At 41.4% G+C, this 25,153-nt stretch overlaps 2 protein-coding genes across 3 annotated transcripts in view; one reads left to right on the top strand and one right to left on the bottom strand.

The window, feature by feature from the left end:
- The window catches only part of NT5C2 (5'-nucleotidase, cytosolic II), a 151,286-nt gene that overhangs the window by 115,907 nt on the left and 10,226 nt on the right, over positions 1 to 25,153 (bottom strand). The window lies entirely within an intron of this gene.
- Positions 6,108 to 6,266, top strand: LOC115857961 (small integral membrane protein 30-like). Its single transcript, XM_030865509.2, has one exon. It carries the CDS (start codon positions 6,108 to 6,110, stop codon positions 6,264 to 6,266), a length of 159 nt encoding a protein of 52 aa, XP_030721369.1.

Here is a 25,153-nt window from a genome sequence, read left to right as displayed (position 1 = left end):
GATGGGGTGTATGTGTATATGTATTAACTGCCCATGTGTCTATGATTGAGAAAAGTGTTTGGTTGCTTTAAAAAATGTGTTTGAGGGGCTTCCCTGGTGGCGCAGTGGTTGAGAGTCCGCCTGCTGATGCCGGGGACACAGGTTCGTGCCCCGGTTCGGGAAGATCCCACATGCTGCGGAGCGGCTAGGCCTGTGAGCCATGGCCGCAGAGCCTGTGCATCCGGAGCCTGTGCTCCGCAACAGGAGAGGCCATGGCAGTGAGAGGCCCGCGTACCGCAAAAAAAAAAAAAAAAAAAATGTGTTTGAAAACCACATGTCTAAGCTCTAGGGGACCTCTCAGAAGGCCTTTGCACAGACCCAGGTTCCAAGCTACAAGGACTTCCTGACCTTATCCAAAGTTCACTGCTTTCACAGTTGCTTACTTGCCAGGCTCTGTCCAAGAGCCATCTGCCCACTGCTTCTGCCAGTGGTGTTGTGGAAGGGCTCAAAAGAGATCACTGACAGCTGCTCAATACAGATCAGGCAGCTTAGTCCACAGGCAGCTTCTGGCTATGGAGTCAGAAGCTGAAAATAGATCATTACATGCCACAAAAGTCTGAAATTGCTTCTAACCAGGCAGCATGGTTTAGGGATTAAGAGCATGGACTCCAGAGCCAAACCCCCTGGCTTAGATTTCTGGCTCTGCCGCTAAGTAGCTGTGACCTTGGGCAAGTTTCTCAATGCCCTCACATTTCAGTTTCCTCATCTTTAAAATGGAAGTGAAGATAATAATAGCATGTACCTCAAAGGCTTGATGAGGATGAAATGAGATCATGTTTGTGCAGCACTTGAGACTGGGCTGGGCACCTAGGAGGCAGGATGTAAATGTCTGTTAAATAAAACCAAAGTGGTTCTGCGAACTTATAGGTGGCAAAGCCCAATTCCAGGCATTTTACTTATTTTACTGTTCAATTTTTACCACCGCCCTCGAGGTGAGGCGCTCTCTGTGGCCCCCCACGCCCCTGAAGAGTTGAGATCACATGGCCCTCCAAAATGGCGAGTGTTACCAAACTCAGGATTCCTTGGATCAATAACATTTCAAAAGCAATTTTGGGAATTCACGTAGGGTGGCTGTTTTAACTATGCCACTCAGGACATTAAAATAAACTGCTATCTACCATTACCACTATTTTATGAAAGGTAATTTTAAGACCAAAAAAAGTAGGGAAGACATAATCTCAGAAAAAAAAGACGGGGCTTTAAATTAAATTGAGCTTAGTTAAAAAAAAAAATCACTACCCTGTTCTGGTTTTTCCATTTCATCTTGAGCCAGTGGCCAAGGGCCAACCCCTGTCTGTGACCCAGCATTTGCATTTGACTAACAGTGCTCTACAGGCCCTTGTGAGTGTCCCTGAACACATGGGCCATTATAACTAAACACCTCCCTGAGTGTCCAAGCCTCAAAGCTAGTACTGAACACCCCAAACTGCAGAACTGAAGGCATTTGCTAATGATCCCATTTAACACTGCTATGCTCAGAGGCGAGGGATCACAGGGGAATTGGGCAGAGTTATGTCAGTTGTTCGCGGTAGCATTTGATGGGGCCTTTTAGAACCACAGCTCCAACTCCAAGGAACCAAGAAAGACTGAGCTACCTGGGTGTTTTAGATAAAACCTCAGTCTTTCCACCTGTGTTTCATTGCTCTCACACCACTACCACACTCACAACACTTCTGACACCACAGGTGTGGGGTTTTCCCCCACGCCAAGCAATTCTCTGTGACACACCAGGGTGTTCTACAATTTAACTCAATCCTGACACCATCTACTAGAGACAGCGTCAGATCCCACAGGTTAAGGGCTCAGTCCCACGAGACTGCCCCCTCCCTCCATCCCCACAACCAAGATTCAGATGCCAATCACAAGTAGTAGGCCACCAGGATACCCACATCTTCTGTCTGACTTGGCTACAAATTGGAGGCTCCCATGACGTCTTCCTCCTTGGATTCAATTATTTGCTAGGGTAGCTCACAGAACTCAGAGACACACTTACTTACATTTACCAATTTATTAAAGGATACAGATGAACAGCCAGATGAAGAGATACATAAGGTGAGGTCTGGGAGGGTCCGAGCACAGAAGCTTCTGTCCCAGTGAATGCAGGGTGTTTCACCCTCTTAGTACTTGCATGTGTTCACCAAACTGGAAGCTCCCTGAGCTCCATACCTTTGGGATTTTTATGGAGACTTCATCACATAGGCATAGCTGGTCATTAACTCCACTACCAGCTCTTCTCCCTTCTTGAGGGAATGAGAGGCAGGGCTGAAAATTCCAAGCTTCTACTCATGGCTTGGTCTTTCCAGCTAGGTCATCCAGGAGCCACTCAGGACCCCACCCAGAGTCGCCTCATTAGAACAAAAAGCACTCCCATCACCCAGGAAACTCCAAGGGTTTCGGGAGCTCTGTGCCAGGAACCAGGAGAAGAGACCAATATGTGTTTTCTATTATCTCACACTGGGTGTGCAGACATAGTGAGAGAGGCCAGCTTGGGGAGTCAGGACACAGGGGCTGTCATGCTGGTCCTGCTGCTAACTCAACCGTGTAATTTTTGGTGAAGTCCTCAACCATTTAGAGACTTGTTTTTCTCTCCTACAAAATGGGGGCAGTAATGCCTGCTTTGTATTTCTCAAGGTTGTCCTGGGAATCATATAAGTAATGGCTGTGAATGTGGTGTTAAAGCACCCTAAAGGAATGCATGTTTGTGACTCTCAGCCTCCACCCCCTTCTAGTCAGGGCCCCAAGTTTCCCCACTAAGTTTATACCAAGGATCTTTCCCTCCAGCCTGACAAGGACTCCACAGTACGACATTGCAGGGTAGACTCCAGGGCCTTGGTTTAGAGCAGTGGGGTAAGGAGAAGCCAATTTTTTTCCTTCTCAGAGTTCTGGTCCCCCAGGTCACTCCAGGATGGAGGGAGCTGCTAAGTATAAACACTCAGGAATCCACAAATACTCTTGGAATTCCAGCTTAGTGAGCCTGTTCAGTAATGCTTCCTGCTAAACTAACAAAGAGTGATAGCAGAAGAATGCTGGGAGACATTCCATCCCCTGGCCTCCAAAGAATCCTGGCAGCTCCACTTGTTATATCAACGTGTTATATCTGGAAGAAACTTTAGATCAGTCGTTCTTAATTCTGGCTAAACATTAGAATCACCAGGGGAGCTTTTAAAAGATACCCTTGCCCGGCTGTACCTCACACCAATTAAATCAGCATATTTGGGAGAGGGACCTAGACATCAGTATTTTTAAAGCTCCCCAGATGATTGCAATGTGCAGCCTAGTTTGAGAACCACTGCTATAGAGGATCCAGGTCAAACACCTCACTTTACAGAAGGAAAAACTGAGGCCCTGGGAGTTTAAGGATTTTGTCGGAAGTCATACAACTGATTAGAGCTTGAGACATCAATTCAACAAGTTGATGATAATAACAGCTCTTTCTTTGTTGAGCTTTTACTCTGGGCCAGAGTAAGCACCAAGCGCCTTACAAATATAATGTCAATAAATCCTAATGATTTTATGAGAAAATTGAGACCCAGCGAGTTTAACTAGTTTTCTCAAGGTCAAAACAACTGAACAGTGGCAGAGATTCCAGTTCAATTGTTCAACTAAGTTTGAGCAGCACGCAGATGACAAGACAGGGATAGGGCCCTGCCCTTAAGGAATTTACAGTCTACCTGGAGGGACAGGACACAGGTGAGCCAACATTTAAAACACATTCTGATAAGTGTTACAGTAAAAGTCAACAATGGAAAGACAAGGAAGGCACCTAACTCTGGGAAAAGTCAAAGAAGTCTACTTAGAGGAGGAGGTATTGAAGAAGTCTTAAAAGGTGAATGAAAGGTAGTTTAGTGAAAAACGAAGAGGGAGAGAAAGTGGAACCAGCCACTGTAAAGAATGGTGAATGCTCAGAGCTATGCAGTAATTCATAGTGACTTGATAAGTATATTTGGGTGGAGCTATTGCCAAGAGGTGAGATTGAAGAAGTACAGAGACTAGATCATTAAGGAGTTTAAAAGAGGGAACCATAGCAGGATTATAAACGGACAGTGGAAGGATATAAATGTATGTATTTAAAAGGTTATTGGAGGATATGATACCAAAATCACAGGCAACAAAAGAAAAAACAGATAAAGTGGACTACATCAAAATTGAAAACTTCTGTGCATCAAAGTACACTCTTAACAGAGAAAAAGAGCAACTCATGCAATGGGACAACAAAAAACAATCTGATTCAAAAATGGGCAAAGGACTTGAATCGATCTCTCTCCAAAAAAGATATACAAATGGCCAATAGGCACATGAAAACATGTTCAACATCACTAATCATTAGGGAAATTCAAACCAAAACCACAATGAGGTATCACCTCATAGCCAGTAGGATGGCTATAATCAAAAAAATAGAAAATAATAAGTGTTGATGAGAACGTGGAAAAATTGGAACACTTGTGTACTGCTGATGGGAGTGTAAAATGGTGCAGCTGCCGTGGAAGACAGTAGGGCAGTTCCTCAAAAAAGTAAAAATAGAATTACCATATGGTCCAGCAATTCCACTTCTGGGTATGTACCTAAAGGAATTAAATGCAGGGTCTCGGGCTTCCCTGGTGGCACAGTGGTTGAGAGTTCGCCAGCCGATGCAGAGGACACGGGTTCGTGCCCCGGTCTGGGAAGATCCCACACGCCGCGGAGCGGCTGGGCCCGTGAGCCATGGCCGCTGAGCCTGCGCATCCAGAGCCTGTGCTCCGCAACGGGAGAGGCCACAACAGTGAGAGGCCCGCGTACCGCAAAAAATAAATAAATAAATAAATAAAATAAAAGCAGGGTCTCAAAGAGATATTTGTCTACTCATGTTTATAGCAACATTATTCATAATAGCTGAAAGGTAAAAGCAACCCAAGTGACGAACGAATAAATAATCAAAATGTGGTGTACATATATACAATGGAACGTTATTCAGCCTTAAAAAGGAAGAAAATTCTGGTACATGTTACAAGGTGGAACCTTATTGTGGTAAGTGAAATAAACCACCCACAAAAGGACAAATACTGTATGAAGTACCTAGAGTAGACAAATTTACAGAGACAGAAAGTAGAATTATGGTTACCAGGAAGGAGCCAGGGAGATGGGTAACGGAGAGTTACTGTTTAATGGGTACAGAGTTTCAGTTTGGGAAGATGAAGAAGTTTTAGAGGTGGATGGTGGTAGTGATTTCATAACAATGTGAATATACTTGATTCCACTTAACTGTATGGGTTAAAATGGTAAATTTTATGTTATGTGGATTTTACCACAAAAAAATTATGTCAATAGCATTAAAAGATTAGCAGGTGAAAACTCAGTGAGGAGACCAGTTAAAAAGCTAATGCCCAGGGGCAAAGAACCCAATAGGAGCCTGATAATGTAAGACAGTGGCAGGGGAGACGTAGGGGACAGACACTAGAGATCTCTAGGAGGTGAGTGGCTAGCTAGATGGGGCGTCAGGAAGAATGAGGAGCCGCAAAACGCTACTCCCAAAGTCCTGACCTGAGGGAGTGATGAACAGTGGTGTCCATCACCAAGACAAGGCCCACAGAGTTGGTGGGGGAGGAACAGGTTTCTGAGAAGGTGGTGAGTTCAGCTTTGAACAAGCTGAGTTTGAAGTACCTGGAGAATATCCAGGTGGCAATATCTTAAAGGAATCAGATACACTACAAATTGATCTCAGAAGGTTGGATATTTTTTTAAGTATGATAATAGTATTATGGTTATTTTTTAAAGTTTGTATCTTTTGTAGAAAATATGGCTGAATGGGGCAGGGCTGGCCATGGGGCAATGGTTGTTAGGGCTGAGGCATGGTACACAGAGATTCTTTATGCAATTCTGTCTACTCTGGGGACCAGTCAAAAATCACCATAATAAAAAGTTTAAAAAACAATCATAGCCCTGCTCGCCATTCCCGTAATGGCTGCTTCCTTGAAGGTGCTGTCACATGGAACCTCTTAGCCTCAGCATCCTGAACTGATAGAATTAAACAAATACCACTTTCTTTGAAACCTTCAGCCTTTAAGAACCAGTCACCTCAAGATCTCAACATCATGATCTCAGTTTCAACACAATTGTTCCTAGTTCCCTTTTCATTGCTTTTGGTGCTGCCTGTTGTGGAAGCAGTAGAAGCCGGAGATGCAATCGCTCTCTTGCTCAGTGTGGTTCTCAGCATTACAGGCATTTCTGCTTGTTTGGGGGTGTATGCATGAAAGAGAAATGGACGGATGAGACTTTGAAGGGCCTCCTGAATCAAACCTTGCCCTGAAAACCTTTGTGCTATTGAGGTTCAGAACTGAGTTTTGGTCACTGAAAGTTCCCAAGAAACAGTAAATAGGGTAGTTCATAGTCTTGGTTATTTCCCTATAAATAGGAACAAACTGATATACTATGTTAAATGGAAAACAAAACGTTTTCTTCACAACAAATAATGCACTGAAAAATGCCTTAGAAAGAAGGTCAAAGAAGTGAGATGGCTGAACTCTGCATATTTCATAGTTTCAGAATTCTCAATAGGAAGAAGAAAGCTCTTGCCCAGAATCCTGGGAAATTGCCACTGTTTAAGTTATAATCACTGCCTCCTGCATCATTGAGGAGTCTTTTCTCCATATTTTTAATGGATTTTTGTGTTGTTGTCTCCCAAGTTAATATTGTACCTAGATATTAAATACAGTTGGTCAAAAATTAAAACTTATGTCTTTGGGCTTCTCTGGTGGCACAGTGGTTGAGAGTCCACCTGCCGATGCAGGGGACACGGGTTTGTGCCCCGGTCCGGGAAGATCCCACATGCCGCGGAGCGGCTGGGCCCGTGCGCCATGGCCGCTGAGCCTGCGCGACCGGAGCCTGTGCTCCGCAACGGGAGAGGCCACAACAGTGAGAGGCCCACGTACTGCCAAAAAAAAAAAAAAAAAAAAATCTCTTTGTGGGGGAAACGTTTAGAAAATGTATTCGATGTATCTAACGTTGAAATGGAGAAAAAATTTAATGTAAAAAAAATACTTTATATTGACATTGAAATGGAGAAGAGATTTAATGTTTAACAAAACCAAAAAAATCTTTATATTAACTGGTAACATCTCCATGGTGAGAAGTACTATATATCAAATATAAACCCATTAGGTAAGTTAAAAAAAATAATAAAGAGAGATGTAAACCTATAGGGCAGAGATAAAGACATTATTTTATTATTAACAATAATAATACAAAGGACTACCATTTAGGGAGTCTCTACTCTGTGGCAGGCACTTTGCTGAGCCCTTTGCATGCCTATGTTATACTTTTCATGACAACTCTCATTTTACTAAAGTTCAGATGTCTTGCATACCAAGTGGCAAGCTTCAGATTATATGAGGTATATCAGAGGGAACGAATAAAACAAGAAGCTAGAAGGGCTAAACAAGGAAAGGTATGGACTGCTGACGTCTGAGAATAGGAAAAGGACCCCATAAAGACAGTGGTAGGTAGAGTGCTTTGCAAACCGAGGAAGAACAGAGATTCAAGAAGAAAGGAGTGGCTCCTTGTGTCAAATACCACACAAAGTGCAGGCAAAATAGCAACTAAAAACTGCTCAATGAATTTTACAGTTAGGAGGCTGGGAGTACCTGGGGTCTTGGAAAGAACCACTAGAATGGTGGGGACAGAAGCTGGGCTGGGAATGAGTGGGTAGCAAATTAGGCCTACTCTTGATAAGCTATGCTGTGAAGGGAACTTGAAAGATTGGTGTGATATTGTGATTTATAATAAGAAATATATATTTGGTCTTCATATGTTTCTGGCAGAGCTTCTAAAGCCCTTGGAATTTCCTAAGTGATGAAAGTGATAAAGATGTCTTTTGTTAATGAGGTCTCTTGGACCACACCTAAGGATGGGGCTGGCTGCCAGGAGGATCAACCATGTTTTTAGAGGGGTGGAAACTTTCCACGCCCCTGACCTCTGGGGATGGGAGAGGGGCTGGAGGTTGAATCAATCACCAATGGCCAGTGATTTAATCAATCACGCGTATACAGTGAAGCCTCCATAAAAACCCAAAAGGATGGGGTTTAGAGCACTTCCAGGTTGGTGAACATCTCTTTCTATCTGGCTATCCATGAGTTATATCCTTTTAAAATAAACGGGTGATCTAATAAGTAAAATGTGTCTCTGAGTTCTGTGAGCCACTCTAGCAAATTAATCAAACCCAAGGAAGGAGGGGGTCATGGGAACCTCTGACTTACAGCCAGTTGGACAGAAGCACAGGGCACAACCTGGGCTTTCGATTGGCATCTGAAGGTGGGTGGGCAGTCTTGTGGGACTGAGCCCTTAACCTGTGGGATCTGATGCTATCTCTGGGTAGATAGGGTCGGAACTGAGTTGAATTGTAGGACACCAGCAAGAATTGCTTTGTGGTGTGGGGAAACCTCCACACAATCAGAACTGGTCCCAGACCTTAACTGACTAATACCTAGAGGAAGGTAGCCACAAAGGTGAGAGGAGCTTGACTGTGTTGATGTGTGGTAGGAAAACAGCAGGGGAGAGACTGAAGATGGAGGAAAGGGAGGTGACTACACGACGCAGTGCTGAGGGATCGGGAGGGATGCAGTCCAGCGCCCAGACGAGGGATTGCCTGGGATGGGAGGAGGGGCACCTCCCTGTGGAAGGGGAAGAAGAAAGGAGGCTACTTGTGGGTTGGGGCTTAGGAAAGAGATCAGGGAGTCATGATGTCAGAGAGCAGGTGAACTGGGAGTGGCGGAAGTGAGTAAGCTGAAGACAAGGAAGGTTTGGCCAGAGACTGGCATGGTGGCATTTCTGAGCTGAAGCAGTCATGACAAGGTCCGGGGTGTGCCTGGCTGAGGTGGCAGGTATGGCACTAGAGTTAAAAGGTCAAGAATTATGAGCTGGATGACCCTGAGGAACAGATCTGAAGTGGAGAAAAAGTCCGGTGAGTTCTATCCTCAAAGCAATCAGGAGAGAGCAGTTCCTTGGCTTAAGACAGAATCACATTTTGAAATTTAAAAAAAATAGTAATTCTAAGTCTTAACTCATGGCTAATCTAAACAGCTCTTGCCAAAACGTAAATCTGTAGCTTCCTCAAGAGTAGACCAAATATTTAGACCAAGAAACAGACTGAAACTGTGAAGCAGGAAACCTGCATGATTAATCCTGACTCTGTCAGTTACAAAATGGGTTAAATATAACTTTCTGAATTAGACTGGAGCCTGGTCTCCATTCATTCACATTCATTCAGCAAACATGCTTTCTGTCTGCCAGGTACTTTGCTAGGTCTCGGGAATTCAAAAACGAATTATCTATGGTCTTTATGGAACTCACAAACAAGCAGAGGAACCAACCCTGACAGTATGAAAATTCTAGGGCAGAGGTAGGTAGAAAGTGCAGTGGGGTTGTGTGGGCACAAAGAAAGGAACCTAGATTTGGGGTGAAGGAGCACAAAAGAGCTAACGTGAGATAAACCTTAAAGAAGGAGCAGAGTGCACCAGCCTGGGAAGGATAGGAAGGGCATTCTAGGAAGAGAAACAGCATGAGAAAGGGCACTGAGGGCCCAGATAGTCATGAAATAACAATCTGGTTTGGCAGAGCAGTAGTTCTTAAATGGCAGTCTGCACAAGAATCAGCCTCGGTATCATTAAAAAGCAGGTTCCCAGGCCCCGGGAGCAATGGATCTGGTAGGCCTAGGAATCTGCATTTTTAAAAACAAGTGTGCTCGGGCTTCCCTGGTGGCACAGTGGTTGAGAATCCGCCTGCCAATGCAGGGGACACGGGTTCAAGCCCTGGTCCGGGAAGATCCCACATGCCGCAGAGCAACTAAGCCCGTGCGCCACAACTACTGAGCCTGCGCTCTAGAGCCCGTGAGCCACAACTACTGAGCCTGCGAGCCACCAACTACTGAAGCCAGCACTCCTAGAGCTCGTGCTCCACAACAAGAGAAGCCATGACGATGAGAAGCTCGCGCACAGCAATGAAGAGCAGCCCCCGCTCACCGCAATTAAAGAAAGCCCGCGTGCGGCAACGAAGACCCAACATAGCCAAAAATAAATAAATAAATTTATTTTTTAAAAAAACAAGAAAACAAGTGTCCTCGATGCTTCTGAAGACAGTTCATGCTGCAAAACCCTGGGCTAAACGAAATTGAGCTATTTGTAATGAGGTGGATGGACCTAGAGTCTGTCATACAGAGTGAGGTAAGTCAGAAAGAGAAAGACAAATACCATATACTAACACATATATATGGAATTTAAGGGAAAAAAATGTCAGGAAGAACCTAGGGGTAAGACAGGAATAAAGACACAGACCTACTAGAGAATGGACTTGAGGATATGGGGAGGGGGAAGGGTAAGCTGTGACAAAGTGAGAGAGAGGCATGGGCATATATACACTACCAAACGTAAGGTAGATAGCTAGTGGGAAGCAGCTGCATAGCACAGGGAGATCAGCTTGGTGCTTTGTGACCACCTAGAGGGGTGGGATAGGGAGGGTGGGAGGGAGGGAGACCCAAGAGGGAAGAGATATGGGAACATATGTATATGTATAACTGATTCACTTTGTTATAAAGCAGAAACTAACACAACATTGTAAAGCAATTATACTCCAATAAAGATGTAAAAAAACCCTGGGCTATAGTACAGGGTACCTGGTGGGATGAAGGAGTGGGGGTTGTGATGAGGCAGAAATTTTGGTCAGGACCACATTGTGCTAAGGATGACAGCTCAATTTACAAGCAGTGAGGCATCTTTTGGGAGTGCCCTGATGACACCTGTTCTAGAAATCCCAGTCTGGAGATGGCACTGACAAGAGCCTGCAGAGAAGGAGGGTTCCGTATCCAGACAAAACATGAAGGGCTTCTTCAAGGGAAAGTACATTATTTAGAGATGAAACCATAACGAGGACCCTGGTCCTACCACCCACTTATTAGCTGGGGGTGGCCAGGACATCCTCGGGCTCCTAGGAGACAAAACCTCCCCTCAGGAGACCTACAGTAACAGCCACGGTGGCCCACATAGTGTGCACAGGCCTACGCAGAATCCAGGCTGCGGGACACTCCCTGTGGTTCTGAGGCCTGTGCTGAGTCACCTCTCACTGCAACAAGCTTCTCAGAGCCCCTGGGATCTTGCTTCACATGGTGCAGCTTGGATTCCCCTTGGTTTCCAGCCCAAGGACGGAGAAAGAATAAATATCAGCCAAAGGTGTTGCTAAGGCTAGGTGCCCAGAGCCCCTCCCCTTGCCTCTCTCCCCACTCCCTACCCTAGAAGCTAGGATAAACAGCTGATTTCCCAGTTTCACGATCCTCTTGTCTGCTCCTGCAGAAAAAGGGCAGAGGCGAGCGCCTCTCAGAACAAACCCAAGGCTGGAAGGGACTTGATGACAACCTGTTTTCTGGGAGAGGCCCCAGGCTGGCTAATGTGAAGCTCGATCATCGCCACCCAGGCCTGGCCCCAGGGGCGGGGCTCTCACCCCCAGACTCCTTCTCAGGGTAACTTCCTGGCTGACTGACACAAAGGGTGACCTCGCACAAAACTACTCCCTTTCTTGGGCTTTGGCTTCCTCTGTAAAATGATGGAGTTGGACTCAAAGAAGCTTATCCAGTCCTATCATTCCTGGACTGATTGGGCTAAACTGATTGGGACAGAATATCCTCCCTCTAACGTGCCCAGGAGGGCCAGGAGCTATTTCAGGTACTCTCAAGACACATCGATCCATTTACTTATTATTTTCTGAACACACTACTATGTGCAAATAATAAGAACGGCCATCATGTTCAAGTGCTTACTATGTATCAGCATTATGCTAAGCATTTTACACTTCTTTGCCCATCACAACAACCCTAGGAAGAGGGTACTATTATTATCTTTATTGCATCAATGAGAAAATTGAGGCTCAGAGAGATTAAGTATCTTGCCCAAGAACATTCAGCTGGTAAAGCAGCAGAGCCCATATCCGCTCCAGGTCGGTCAGTTTCAAAGACCATGGCCTTTCCACTCCATCACACTTGAAAATGCTGGTCAAACAAGGATTAGTTAGGTGCAGATCATAGCCTATACTGGAGTTGTTGTGGAGGAGGGAGGGAGGAAGGACAGACCAAGTGATGAAATTATTTTATTTATTTTTTGGCCGCACCGCACAGCTTGCGGGATCCTAGTTCCCCCAGCCAGGGATGGAACACATGAGAGCGCGGAGTCCTAACCACTGGACTGTCAGGGAATTCCCGAAATTCTTTGTTAAATGGGAATAAGAATAGTACCTGCCTCAACTCGTGGTTGTGAGAATTAAATGATTAACACCTTCATAAGTGCTTTAAAAAGACAGCTACTAATATATAACATTAACTACTGTTATTAATGAATGTTTTAAAATTGTGGTAACATATACATAACATAAAATTTACCATTTTAACCATTTTTAAGTGAACAGTTCAGTGGCATTAAGCACATAACATACTGTTGTGCAACCATCACCACTATCCATCTCCGGAACTTTTTCATCTTCTCCAACTGAAATTCTGCCATTGGTTTTTAATAATTATTAATACAACTCATTATTATGCTAAATATCTATATGTTCCTATCCCCTTGACAAAAGGCTGTAGGTTGTAGCAGAGGGCACGGGTTGGAGATCGTAGCCCTGAGTTTAAATTCAGACTCCCTCACAGTCGGTTTGAATTTAAACCCCTCAACATCAGTTCCTCCATGGGGATGAGACAAATACACGGAGATCACACAGGATTGTGATTAGTATTAGATGAGATCACCGAGGAAAAGGTACATTGCAACCTCCATGCAAAGAGCTCCACAAACGTTAGACCCTTAGATTGGTGGATAGATACTTTTAAGCTCCCAGCTCAGCTCCTGGCACAAAATAGGAACTCAGAAAAAGTTCTAAACGAACCGGAGAAGCTCTAAGTTGTTGAGCCATACTGCCCCCTGGTGGTAGCCCAAAACGGTGCAGCGTCTCTGGCCTCCCCGGTGCTCTTTGGGGCTAATTGGGTAAGACCACGGGGCCGTCTGGGAACGCGCGGGAAACCAAAGGTTACTGCCTGGAGGGGCTTTTCCTGAAGACTCTCGTTATCCCAAGACGTCCTCCAGGCTCAACTCTGTGTTCCAAATGGGCTGGTCTCCTTTTCGTACTGCTGACTTTCTCTTACCGCTTTTGCTCATGTTGCACCACCTTCCCACCGGTGGCTCTTTCAAACCCTAAATCTCCCTCAGACCCGCTCAAATCTCACCTCCTCCAGAAGGCCGCCCTGTAGAACTCCAGCCAGGCTCTCCTTCACTCCTTTTTTTAACCTCTACAGAACTCACAGCCTGTACTTAATTATGTGCTGTGTGTATTTCTCTCCAAACTTTGGTTCCTTGATATAATTTCCTTGTTTTCTAATGTTTCCCAGGTCTACAGAGCAAGAACTGAAGTGATGGATAGAGCTCCTTAAAAGCTATATATTTTTTTGGAGATACAGTTGATTTACAATATTAGTTTCAGGTATGCAACATAGTGATGCAAAATTTTTATAGATTATACTCCATTTAAAGTTATTAAAAAATATCAGCTATATTCCCTGTGCTGTACAATATATATCCTTGTAGCTTATTTATTTATACATGGTAGTTTGTACCTCTTAAGCCCTTGCCCCTATCTTGACCCCTGCCTTCCCTCTCCCCACTGTTAATCACTAGTTTGTTCTCTATATCTGTGAGTCTGTTTCTGTTTTGCTATATTCATTCACTTGTTTTATTTTTTTAGATTCTACATAGAAGTGATAACATACACTTTTTCTCTGTCTGACTTATTTCATAATACCCTCCAGGTCCATCCATCCATGTTGTTGTGAATGGCAAAATTTCATTCTTTTTTATGGCTGAGTAGTATTCCAGCGTGTGTGCATGTGTGTGTGTGTATCACATCTTCTTCATCCATTCATCTGTTGATGGACACTCAGGTTGCTTCCATATCTTGGCTATTGTAAATGATGCTGCTATGAATATTGGGGTGCACATAGCTTTTCAAATCAGTGTTTTTGGTTTTTTTCAGATATATACCCAGGAGTGGAATTGCTGGATCACTGGGAGTTCTATTTTTAGTTTTTTGAGGAATCTCCACACTGTTTTCCATAGTGGCTGCACCAACTTACATTCCTACCAAGAGTGCATAAGGATTCCCTTTTCTCCACATCCTCACCAACATTTGTTATTTATTGTTTTTTTGATGATAGCCTTCCTGACAGATATGAGGTGATATCTCATTGTGGTTTTGATTTATCAATACATTTTTCTTATGATTAGCAATGTTGAGCATCAAAAGCTATACATTTTTGAGTTCAAAATACAGACCAGGTACAGCACTGGGTACTTGGTACTTTTACAAACATAACAATCCCATGATAATTCTAATGCAACTCTAGTGCAAATTACATATTATTTCAATTTATAGGTAATAAAACTGAACCTCAGAAAGGTTAAGTGACTTTCCCAAAGTCATACAGCTAGTAAGTGGTAGAGTATGGGTTTGAACCTATGTGTGCCTGCTTACAAATTCACAGAATAAATTTTATCTCCCCTGTTGACTCCTCTCAGGTTGTTGGCACATGCCTGGAACAGTGACTTGGGAAAGAATTCAAAACACCTAGGCTTGGAGGGTTACATAGTGGGCTTGATTAGCAATGTCTGCCGTGAGTGATGAATGATGAGTGGTGATGTGTGCACCTTGTACTTGCCATCCTTCATTACCCCATGCTGGATGGGTCTACGTGAGGATACTCCACCTTATTCTGAACATCGTTTTAAGAAGGCATACTATGTTGAATAAGCATGTGCTTTAAAGTAAGACTGACCTGTATTAAAATTAAGCTCCATCAGTTTCTGGAACTTTGAAACGTTAGTTGGTCCTTTCTTTATGCCTTAGATTCCATATGTGTGAAATGTTTATAATAACCCCTGAGTTGTTATGAGGGTTTAATGGGATTAATTCTGTAAACACCCTTGGCATGGTGTCTGGAATACAGTAAGTGCTCAACTGGTGTTACTTCTCTCTCCCTTCCTATTAGAAGTAGAGAGCCCGATTCCACTTAGGCAGTAGTTTGGAGGGCACTGTCCTTTCTAGGAAATAATAATTGTATGTCAAAACTGTCACAGAATAAATGTTTTAACCTGATGAGACCATCTGGTATCACTAGCCTCCAAACGTGATGCACCAGGAAGGACACAACATTGTCTATGTAGTACTCCTGCCAAAAGTGTCTAACTTGAATCTAAACACAAGGAAAGAATCAGACAAAGATAAAACAACTGGCCTAGACGCTTCAACAAGATCAATGTAAGAAAAAAAAAAACAACAACGTTCTAGATTAAAGAAAATATAAGAGATATATTAACCAAATGCAATGTATGATCCAAAACCAAAACAAAACAAAACAAAACAAAAACAGCTATAAAGGACAATCAGGGGAATTAGAATATGGATATATCTTAAATATAGCCTTGCATCAATGTTAAATTTCCCAAGGGTGATAATTATGTTTCAGCTACATAGGAGAACGTCCATGTTCTTAGGAGATACTTGCTAAAGTATTTGGAGTGAAGTGTCATGCCTACAACTAACTCAATGGTTTAGGGAAAGCTGTATGTATGTATATGTGTCTGTATAAACAGTTAAAGCAAATATGGCAAAATGTTAACAATTTAATCTTAAGGAAAGGGCATCCAGTGTTCATTGTATTACTCATAATTTTTCAGAAGATTTGAAATATTTCAAAATAAAAAGTCAAGAATAAAATATATATTCTAGTTAGCAAAGTTTTAAAATTATAATGCTTCATGTTGGTCAGGGTATGGCAAAATAAACACACTAATAAATTCCAGATGATACACTAGCACAACCATTTTAGAAAACAATTTTGCAACAGATGTCTGTGCACTTTAACACAGTGAGTCTACTTCTGGGAGTGTGCCATTTAACACAGTGATTCTGCTTCTGGGAGTCTGCCTTAAGTAAGTAATTGAAAAGAAAAAAAAAATGGGGAAAAGTATTCACTGCAGTGTTTTTTACAATGGTAAAAACTGAAGAACAAAAAAACCTAAATGTCTAGCTATTGAGGAATGACTAAGTAAACTATACCAATCTGATGGGCTATAATGCAGCTATTAAAAGTGAAAATTATGAATAATAATCTTAAAATATTTGAAGACCATACAGCAACATGAGAAATAGGAAGTACAAGTTAAATTTTTAAAAAGCAGAAGAGAGAATTAGAACAAAGAAATGGGAGGAAAAAATAAACTTTTGTTCTTTTCATAAGACTGGGCGGAAGCTCAGTTTGAGACTTATTTCTCTAATTATCACAAGAGCCCTGGGAGTCCCCCGTGGTCTAATGGTTGTTAGGATTCTGGGCTTTCACTGCCGTGGCCCCGGTTCATCCCCTGGTCAGGAAACTGAGATTCCGCAAGCCACGTGGCGCAGCCAAAAGAGAGGAAAAAAAAAAAAAAGCCCTAATTCTGAGAGAATCTTTGAAGGAGTAGCTACAATCTACTTATGACTTTGAACCTATTTTTATGAGAGAGAGAGAGGAAATACATTGTTCTAAATGAAGAAACAGAGGGGAAAAAAGCTCTTGAATTAAAGCCTGACACTGCCTGCATGTGCAGGACTTTAAATGCACCAAGTCATTAATCGTGAGCTCCTAGAGCAGGAATAATCCATCCTAATTAATTTCTTAAAAAATGAATTTATTTGAGCAATAGAAATGATGGATCACTAAACATTCATTACAGGCCACTAAGCATGTGTCCACCTATGGGGACTGAGAAGAAGCAATGAGGATGAAAAGGCTGGGAAGCAAACTGTCTCAGATGATGAGAAAATCACATCCGTGGTGAGTGGGAAGGGGGCGCAGTCACATTTTACCAGATACTAAGATACACGGGGGCAGTCCTCTCTGAAGGATAAGGGCCCTTCTATTCACTTTAGAATTCTGGTTTTCCACTATCCTAGCCCTGTTCTCCGAAGAAACAAGGAAAGAAATAATGACAAGAGATACGAAGCAACTGTGTCTCAGAAGCCCAGCTTGAATTTATGTAACCAGCATAACCTGAAACAGCCAGAATCACCAGCCTGGAAGACACATAAGGTCACATGTTTTCTACTTTTCAAAAGAAAACCAGCTTGATTACCCACATGCCAGACAAACAGAAAGTCCAATATCCCTTTCTCCCTTTGAATTGTCCTGTATCCCTGGTTCTACACAAACCAAAGTGGCCAGTGTTGCTAAGGACAGAGAATGGAAGACACATTTCCATTCACCAGAGAACCTGTTTGGGGGAGCAGCTGCCTCTGTCACTGCTACACGTGTGGCTGATGAAAACCCTCCATGCACAGCCTGACACATGCCTGCCTCTTCCTGCTGCAGGGAGCTTGCTGCTCCGGATTTCTGTGGTGTTCCGTGCCGGGCTCCCAAGGTCACCCTCACATACTGAAGTGTGCACCCCTTCCCCACAATTCATGTATTGAAGTCCTAACCCCCAGTACCTCAGAATGTGCCTGTATTTGGAGATAGGATCTTTACAGAGGTAATTAAGGTTAAATGACATCATTGTTGTGGGCCCTAATCCAATATGACCAGCCTTCTTATAAGAAGAGGAGATAATAAAACAGGGACTCATACAGGGAAAACAGAGGGAGAAGATAGCCATCTACAAGCCAAGGAGAGAAGAAATCTACTCTGCCAACATCTTGATCTTAGACTTCTAGCCTCCAGAACTGTGAGAAAATACATTTCTGTTGTGTGAAGACATCCAGCCTGTAGTATTTGTTATAGCAGCCCTAGCAAACTAATACAGGTCAGCTTTGTCCTTTTGTATGCATCTATACAGTAGACCCAAAATCACTTGTTGAAAAGACAATTCTTTCCCCATTGAATTGTCTTATCAAAATCAAGTGACCTGAGATGTATGCGATTATTTCTGGACACAATTCTAGTCCACTGATTTATAAGTCTATCTTATGCCAGTACCACACTGTTCTAGTTACTGTAGTTTTGTAGTAAGTTTTGAAATAGGGAACCATGAGTCCTCCAACTTGGTTCTTCTCTTTCAGAATTGGTTTGGCTATTCAGGGTTCCTTGTAATTTCATATGAATTTTAGAATCAGTTTGTCCATGTCCAGCTGCAAAAAAGGCAGCTGACATTTTGATAAGGATTGCATTAAACCTGTGGATCAGTTCAGGGAGTATTGCCATTGTAACAATGTTAAGACCTCCAATACATGAACATGGGATATCTTTTCATTTATTTAGATCTTTAATTTCCTCCCATGATGTAGTTTTCAGTGTCCTGAATTTCTTTTGTTAAATTTATCTCTAGGTACAGTTGACCCTTGAACATGGGTTTGAGCTACATGGATCCACTTACATATGGATTTTTTTCAATAAGTACTACAGTACTATACAATCCACAGCTGACTGAATTTGTGGATGTGGAACCCCATGGGGCCAACTATAAAATTATACATGGATTTCCAACTGTGTGCTTGGGGCAGGGGTTGGCACCCCTAACCTCCATGTTGTTCAAGGGTAAACTGTATTTATTCTTTTTAATGCTATTATAAGTGAAATTTTTAAAATTTAATTTTCAGATTGTTCATTGCTGGTTTATAGAAGTAAAAATGATTTTTGTACATTGATCTTATATCCTGCAACCTTGCCAAACTTGTTTAGTAACTCTAATAGGTATTTTGTAGATTCTTTCAGATTTTTCATATCTGAGATTATGTCATCAGTGAATAGGAGTAGCTTTACTTCTTCCTTTCTAATCTGAAGGCTTTTAAATTTCTTTTTTCTTGCCTAATTCCTTGGCTAGAACTTCCAGTACATGTTGGATAGACATGGCAAGAGTGGATATCCTTGTCTTGTACTTGATCTTTGGTGGAAAGCTTTCAGTCTTTCACCATTGTGATGTTAGCTATGAGTTTTTGTAGATGGTTTTAATAGGCTGAGCAAGTTCCTTTCTATTTCTAGTTTGTTGAGTATTTTTATCATGAAACGGTGTTATATTTTGACAAATACTTTTTCTGCATTTATTGAAATGATCACATGTAGTTTTTGTCCTTTATTCCATTAATGTGGTGTATTACATTGACTGATTTTCATATGTTGAGCTACCACTGCATTGCTGGGATAAATCTCACTTGGTCTTGAGGAGTAATCTTAATGTACTGCTTGAATCAGTTTGCTAGTATTCTGTAGAGGGTTTTTGCATGTGTATTCATATGGGATATTGGTCTGTAGTTTTCTTTTTATGTGTTATCTCTGGCATGATATCAGGACAATACTGGCCTCATATAATGAGTTAGGAAGTGTTCTCTCCTTTTCTATTTTTTGCAAGAGTTTGAGAAGAATTAGTGCTGATTCTTCCTTAGATATTTGATGGGACTCACCAGTGAAGCCATTTGGTCCTGGGATTTTGTTGTTGTTAAGAGTTTTTTTGATTACTGATTCAATCTCATTATTTATAGGTCTATTCAGATTTTCTATTTCTTCTTGAATCAATTGAGATAGTTTGTGTGTTTCTAGGAATTTTCCCAATTATTCTAAGTTATCTAATTTGTGGGCATACTCTTGTTCACAGTATTCTCTTAAAATCCTTTTTATTTCTATATAGTCAATAGTAATGTCCCTGCTTTCATATCTAATTTTAGTAATTTGAGCATTCCCTTTTTTTCTTGGTTAGTCTAGCTAAATGTTTGTCAGTTTTGTGAATCTTTTTGAAGAACAAAATTTTGGTTTTGTTAATTTTCTCTGTTGTTTTTCTGTTCCCTATTTCATTCAAGTCCCCTGTAATATTTATTATTTCATTCCTTCTGTTGCTTTGGGTTTAGTTTGCTGTTCTTTTTGTAGTTTATTAAGGTAGAAGTTTAGATTATTGATCTGATATCATTCTTCTTTAATGTATGTATTCACAGCTATAAATTTCTTTCTGAGAACTGCTTTTGTTACATACCATAAGTTTTGGTATGTTATGTTTTCTTCTTTGTTCATCTCAAAGGATTTTCTAATTTACCTTGTGATTTAGTTTTTTGTTATTTAGGAGTGTGTCATGTAATTTCCACATATTTGTGAATTTTCCAAACTTCCTTCTGCTATTGATTCTAGCTTAATCCTATTATGGTTGGAAAAGATAATTTATATGATTTCAATTTTTTAAAAATTTACTGAGATTTGTTTTCTGGCCTAACATTTGGTCTATCCTGGAGAATACTCCATGTGCACCTGTCTAGTTGTTCTATTCATTATTGAAAATGGGGATAATAAAGCATCCAACTATTATTATTGAACTATTTTTCCTTCCAATATGGTCAATATTTGCTTCATTTATTTTGAGGCTCTGTTGTTAAGCGCATATATTTTTATAAGTGTTATATCTTTATATCATTATATAATGTCCTTCTTTGTCTCTTGTAACAATTTTTGTCTTAAAGTCTATTTTATATGATGTTAGAATAGGCATTCCAGCTCTCTTTTAGTTACTATTTGCATGGAATATCTTTCCCATTCTTTTAGTTTCTACCTATTCCTGTCTTTGAATCTAAAGTGAGTCTCTTGTAGATAGCATATAGTTGGATCACTTTTTAAAAATCCACTATAGCACTCTCTGCCCTTTCATTGGAGTTACATTTAATGTAATTGGTCATAAGGTAGGAATTTTATCTGTTATTTTTCTATTTGTTTTTTATATGTTGTATATCTTTTCTGTTTCTCTTATTTCTCCATTACTGTCTTCTTTCTTGTTGATTAGCTATGTCCTAGTGTACCATTTTAATTCCCTTGTTTACTATATTTTTGGGTTAATTTCTTAGTCATTGTTGTTTGACCATGGACAATGTATAACTGGACAGTTATAATTGGAATTACAATGAACATCTTAACTAATAACAATTTGGTTCTGATTAATGCCAACCAATTTCACTATTATACAAAAATTTTGCCCCCATATACCTCTGTTCCCTCTCCCCTTCTTTGTACGATTATTGTCATACAGACTACACTCTTAATATGTTGTGTGCCCATCAATGCAAAGTTATTATTATTGCTTTATGTAGTTATCTTTTAAATAAGATAGTAGAAAATAAAGAGTTACAAAAAATACGTTTGTACTGTCTTTTTTTTTTTTTTTTTTTTCCTTAAACAATAAGGAAACATTATTATTTCACATAACAAGAAAGCAGCTCCAGAGTTAGTTAATTCAGTGACTCAAAGATTATGCTCTCTCCATTAATTCTGCTCTGTGTTGGGCTAACGGCCCTTATCATCACAGGTTGACTGCTGCAGTTCCAGGCTTTCCATGTAGACACATCCATTTCCAAAGGAAGAAAAGGAGCCATTTCTTCTCTGTGTTTCTTTTCATCTTGAGGAAACTTTTCCCCAAATCCCATGGCTGCCTTCCCTTCACATGTCATTGCTAAGATGTGACTCGGTCATTGCTAAGATGTAACTAATTCATTGCCAAAACTGTCACAAGTCCCTTCTTAAACCTATCACACACAAGTGGAACTACATTACCTAGACTGGTTGAGGCTAATGGGGGTTACATTATATACCTATAAATGTTATTCTAGAAGATAAAACAGATCAATGAAAAGTTGGAGAAACAATGCTCATTTAGGTCACACTGTGCATCTCACGTTTTTCTTGAAGAACGTCATTGGCCATGCACATTGTATCCTATTGTTATGAACATTATTTGAATAAGAATAATGCAATTTCAGTTTCAGTTAGGTTGGTAACAAATGTTCTAAATTTGTATTTAAAAATCGAAACAAATATATAATGGTCATTGTCACCTTTGGCTGGATATCATACAATCTTGGTGTAAAAAAAAGAACACAGTCTTGCAAAAGAATCATTTAGAAAATAATATATCATTATTTAAGAACAAGAAATTTATCAGTATCTGCAATAGACATCACATTGACATTTCCAAGATTACTTTGTAATATAAAGAACAATACATAGTATTCATCTGAGTCATACATTTAAATTTTAAGTGGGTTATATAGATTAGTACTTAAGTAATAATGTGATTCAGTTTAAATCATGGATTAACATAAGGTTATTGCTTTATTTGAAAGTGAAGGGCTATTTTTTTTCTCTCCAGAAAGTGCAATCATTTCATCTTTATCCCATTTTGGTGCCAAGATATGATGAATTGAAAGCAATACAGGAAATCCTTCTCCTTTACAACTGTATGGGCTTTACCTATGGAGTTACCTTTAATGGTATTCTTTATTTTTTCATGTGGTTTCAAATTAAGGTAAGTCCTTTGAGCCAATTCTTGAGGGAGCCACCAGATAGGTCAAAACAAACAACCACAATTTCTTGTGAATGAGATCCATTCTGTTCTTTCTGTTCCCAATACCTGTACGGGGAATGCAGCTATTTTCTTCAAGGCCACTGCCAACCCTGGATGGGACCAGGATAAGTTAAAACACCACAAAGGGGCTTCCCTGGTGGTACAGTGGTTGAGAACCCGTCTGCCAATGCAGGGAACACGGGTTCGAGCCCTGGCCTGGGAAGATCCCACATGCTGCAGAGCAACTAAGCCCATGCACCACAACTACTGAGCCTGCGCTCTAGAGCCTGCAAGCCACAACTACTGAAGCCCGCGTGCCTAGAGCCCGTGCTCCACAACAAGAGAAGCCACTGCAATGAGAAACCCACGCACCGCAACAAAGAGTAGCCCCTGCTCACTGCAACTAGAGAAAGCCCGCACGCAGCAATGAAGATGCAACACAACCAAAAATAAATAAATAAATAAAAATAATAAAATAAAATTTAAAAAACACCGCAAAGGGGCTTCCCTGGTAGCACAGTGGTTAAGAATCTGCCTGCCAATGCAGGGGTCACGGGTTTGAGCCCTGGCCCGGGAAGATGCCACATCTCACGGAGCAACTAAGCAAGTGCGCCACAACTACCGACCCTGTGCTCTAGAGCCCGCGAGCCACAACTACTGAAGCCCGAGCGCCTAGAGCCCGAGCTCCGCAAGAAGAGAAGCCACCGCAATGAGAAGCCCAAGCACCACAGCAAAGGGTAGCCCCTGCTCGCCGTAAATAAAGCAAGCCCAAGCGCAGCAATGAAGACCCAACGCAGCCATAAATAAATTTAAAAAGAGAAACACCACACAAAGCTTGCTATTCTTACTGAAATTCATCTGGTTTTTCTTGAAAACGTTCCCGATTGTTGGAGGCTTTTAGTTAGTGTCCAATGTTCTGAAAAAGTTTTTGCTGCATTTTTTGTTACTATTATGAAGGGATCAACTTTTGGTGTTCTTCCTTTGCTGCTCTGCTGACACCACTTCAATATGACTTATTACTGGCAATGTTAACCTTGATTACTTGGTTAAGGTGGGGTCTGCCAGGTTTCTCCACTGCAAAGTTACTATTTTTTCCTTTCCATGCACTATTCCAGAGGTCAGCAAACTATGGCTGGAAGGCCAAATCAAGCCCACTGACTGTTTTTGTAAATAAAGTTTTATTAGTACACAGCTGCACTCATTTTTTTAAAACATATTTTCTGTGGCTGCTTTCATGCTACAACACCAGAGATGAGTTGCTGTGCAAAAGGCTGTATGGCTCACAGAGACTAATATAGTTCCTCTTTGGTTCTTCGCTGGCTCTTGCTCTATTTGTTAGAAACATATCACTAAACCTAGCCCACATCCAAGGGGAGAGGAATTAAGCTTTACCTTACTGAGGGAGCAGTATCCAAGCATTTTTGGACATATGTTAAAATCAAGATAATTAAATGTTTGGGAGTCTATACTTTGAGGCCATGCAAATATCATGTTTCTCCTTAAACTTTTGCTCACTAATATTTCCTTCATCAGTAGGTCTCACCTACAGCAATTATTACTGTGGTGCTCTAATCATGATTTGCTGTTTCTCTCATTCCTTTTACATGTCTTAATTTGAATTCTTCTGTAAGGGAGATTTGTTTCTTCTTCCCCACTTATTTATTTACTCAATCCTTTAATTACATCAGTATGGGCTCACAGATACTTATTTTATTCTTTGGGTCATAACCATTACTATCATAATTTACTTCATGGCATGGGAGTTGAGGTACTTTCTCTTGTTGGAGGTTTTATGTTAGAACCCTGAATGTGATTTTTAGGCAAGTCCCTTGACCTCTCCTTCTTTTTATCATCATCAGAATAAAAATATTAATAGCCACCTCACAGCATTCTTGTGAAAATGCTGTTTGAACTAGGAGATAGGATATAAATGTTAGATTCTTTGGTAATGTACTTCCTTTACTCCCATTTCCTTCTTCACTTTCCTTCTCTCCCTCTTTCCTTCCCCTTTTCTCATTCCTCCTTTTTCCTCCTCAGCCTGTGTGTTGCACCCACCAGGGGTCCCCTGTGGCACTAGGGCTGAAGCCAGTGGGGTCTGAGTCACAGCACTTCTTTGAAGGAGGGCTGTACCAAGCTCAGCCCAAATAACCAGTTTCCCTTTGCTGTGTCCCCAGGAAGCCACTTCAAGGACTCCTTTGCTGTTCTAAGCAGACCTCTTCCTGCACACCTGGGCCCTGCACCCTTCATCCCCTGGAGGGCAGGGACCTTGCCTTACACCTTTCATAACTTCCTTACATCCCTTACTGCACAATGACTTTCAGATAGTCTTTCATCAACCTTGAATGCAAATCTGAACATACACATAGTCTGCATGTTTCCACCATGCAGAACATGGGCGTGCTAACTGCCAAACATCATCACTGAAATTCACTGGGCTGTTTCTATCACTTTCTTAGGGTTTCATTCCTAGTTTGGAGATATTTGATGTTCTATGTCAATAGTCATTAACTGTGTGGGAGGCTATAAAGTGAGTCAGACATGCATGGTTCTGAAACTCAAGGAGCCCACAGTACACTTACGGGGAGAGAGCTCTGCACAAATAACCAACCATAGATAATCAAGGACTTCAAATGTCAGACATCACATGGATTTTGTTCAGTAGGCAGTGGGCAGTTAGTGAAAGCTTTTGAGGAAGAAGATGACATAATCTATAATGAAAAACTAGGAAGGCTGAAATGCATGAGCCTGGAGACATGGGTGGGGAGGGGGCAATTAGA

Source organism: Globicephala melas, chromosome 16, assembly GCF_963455315.2.
Source record: "Globicephala melas chromosome 16, mGloMel1.2, whole genome shotgun sequence".
Taxonomy (NCBI): Eukaryota; Metazoa; Chordata; class Mammalia; order Artiodactyla; family Delphinidae; genus Globicephala; species Globicephala melas.
This window is presented reverse-complemented; position numbering and strand designations above follow the sequence as displayed.

Bases quoted from the DNA above. Each gene is read 5' to 3' on its own strand.
- LOC115857961 (XM_030865509.2), top strand. From the start codon at position 6,108: ATGATCTCAGTTTCAACACAATTGTTCCTAGTTCCCTTTTCATTGCTT.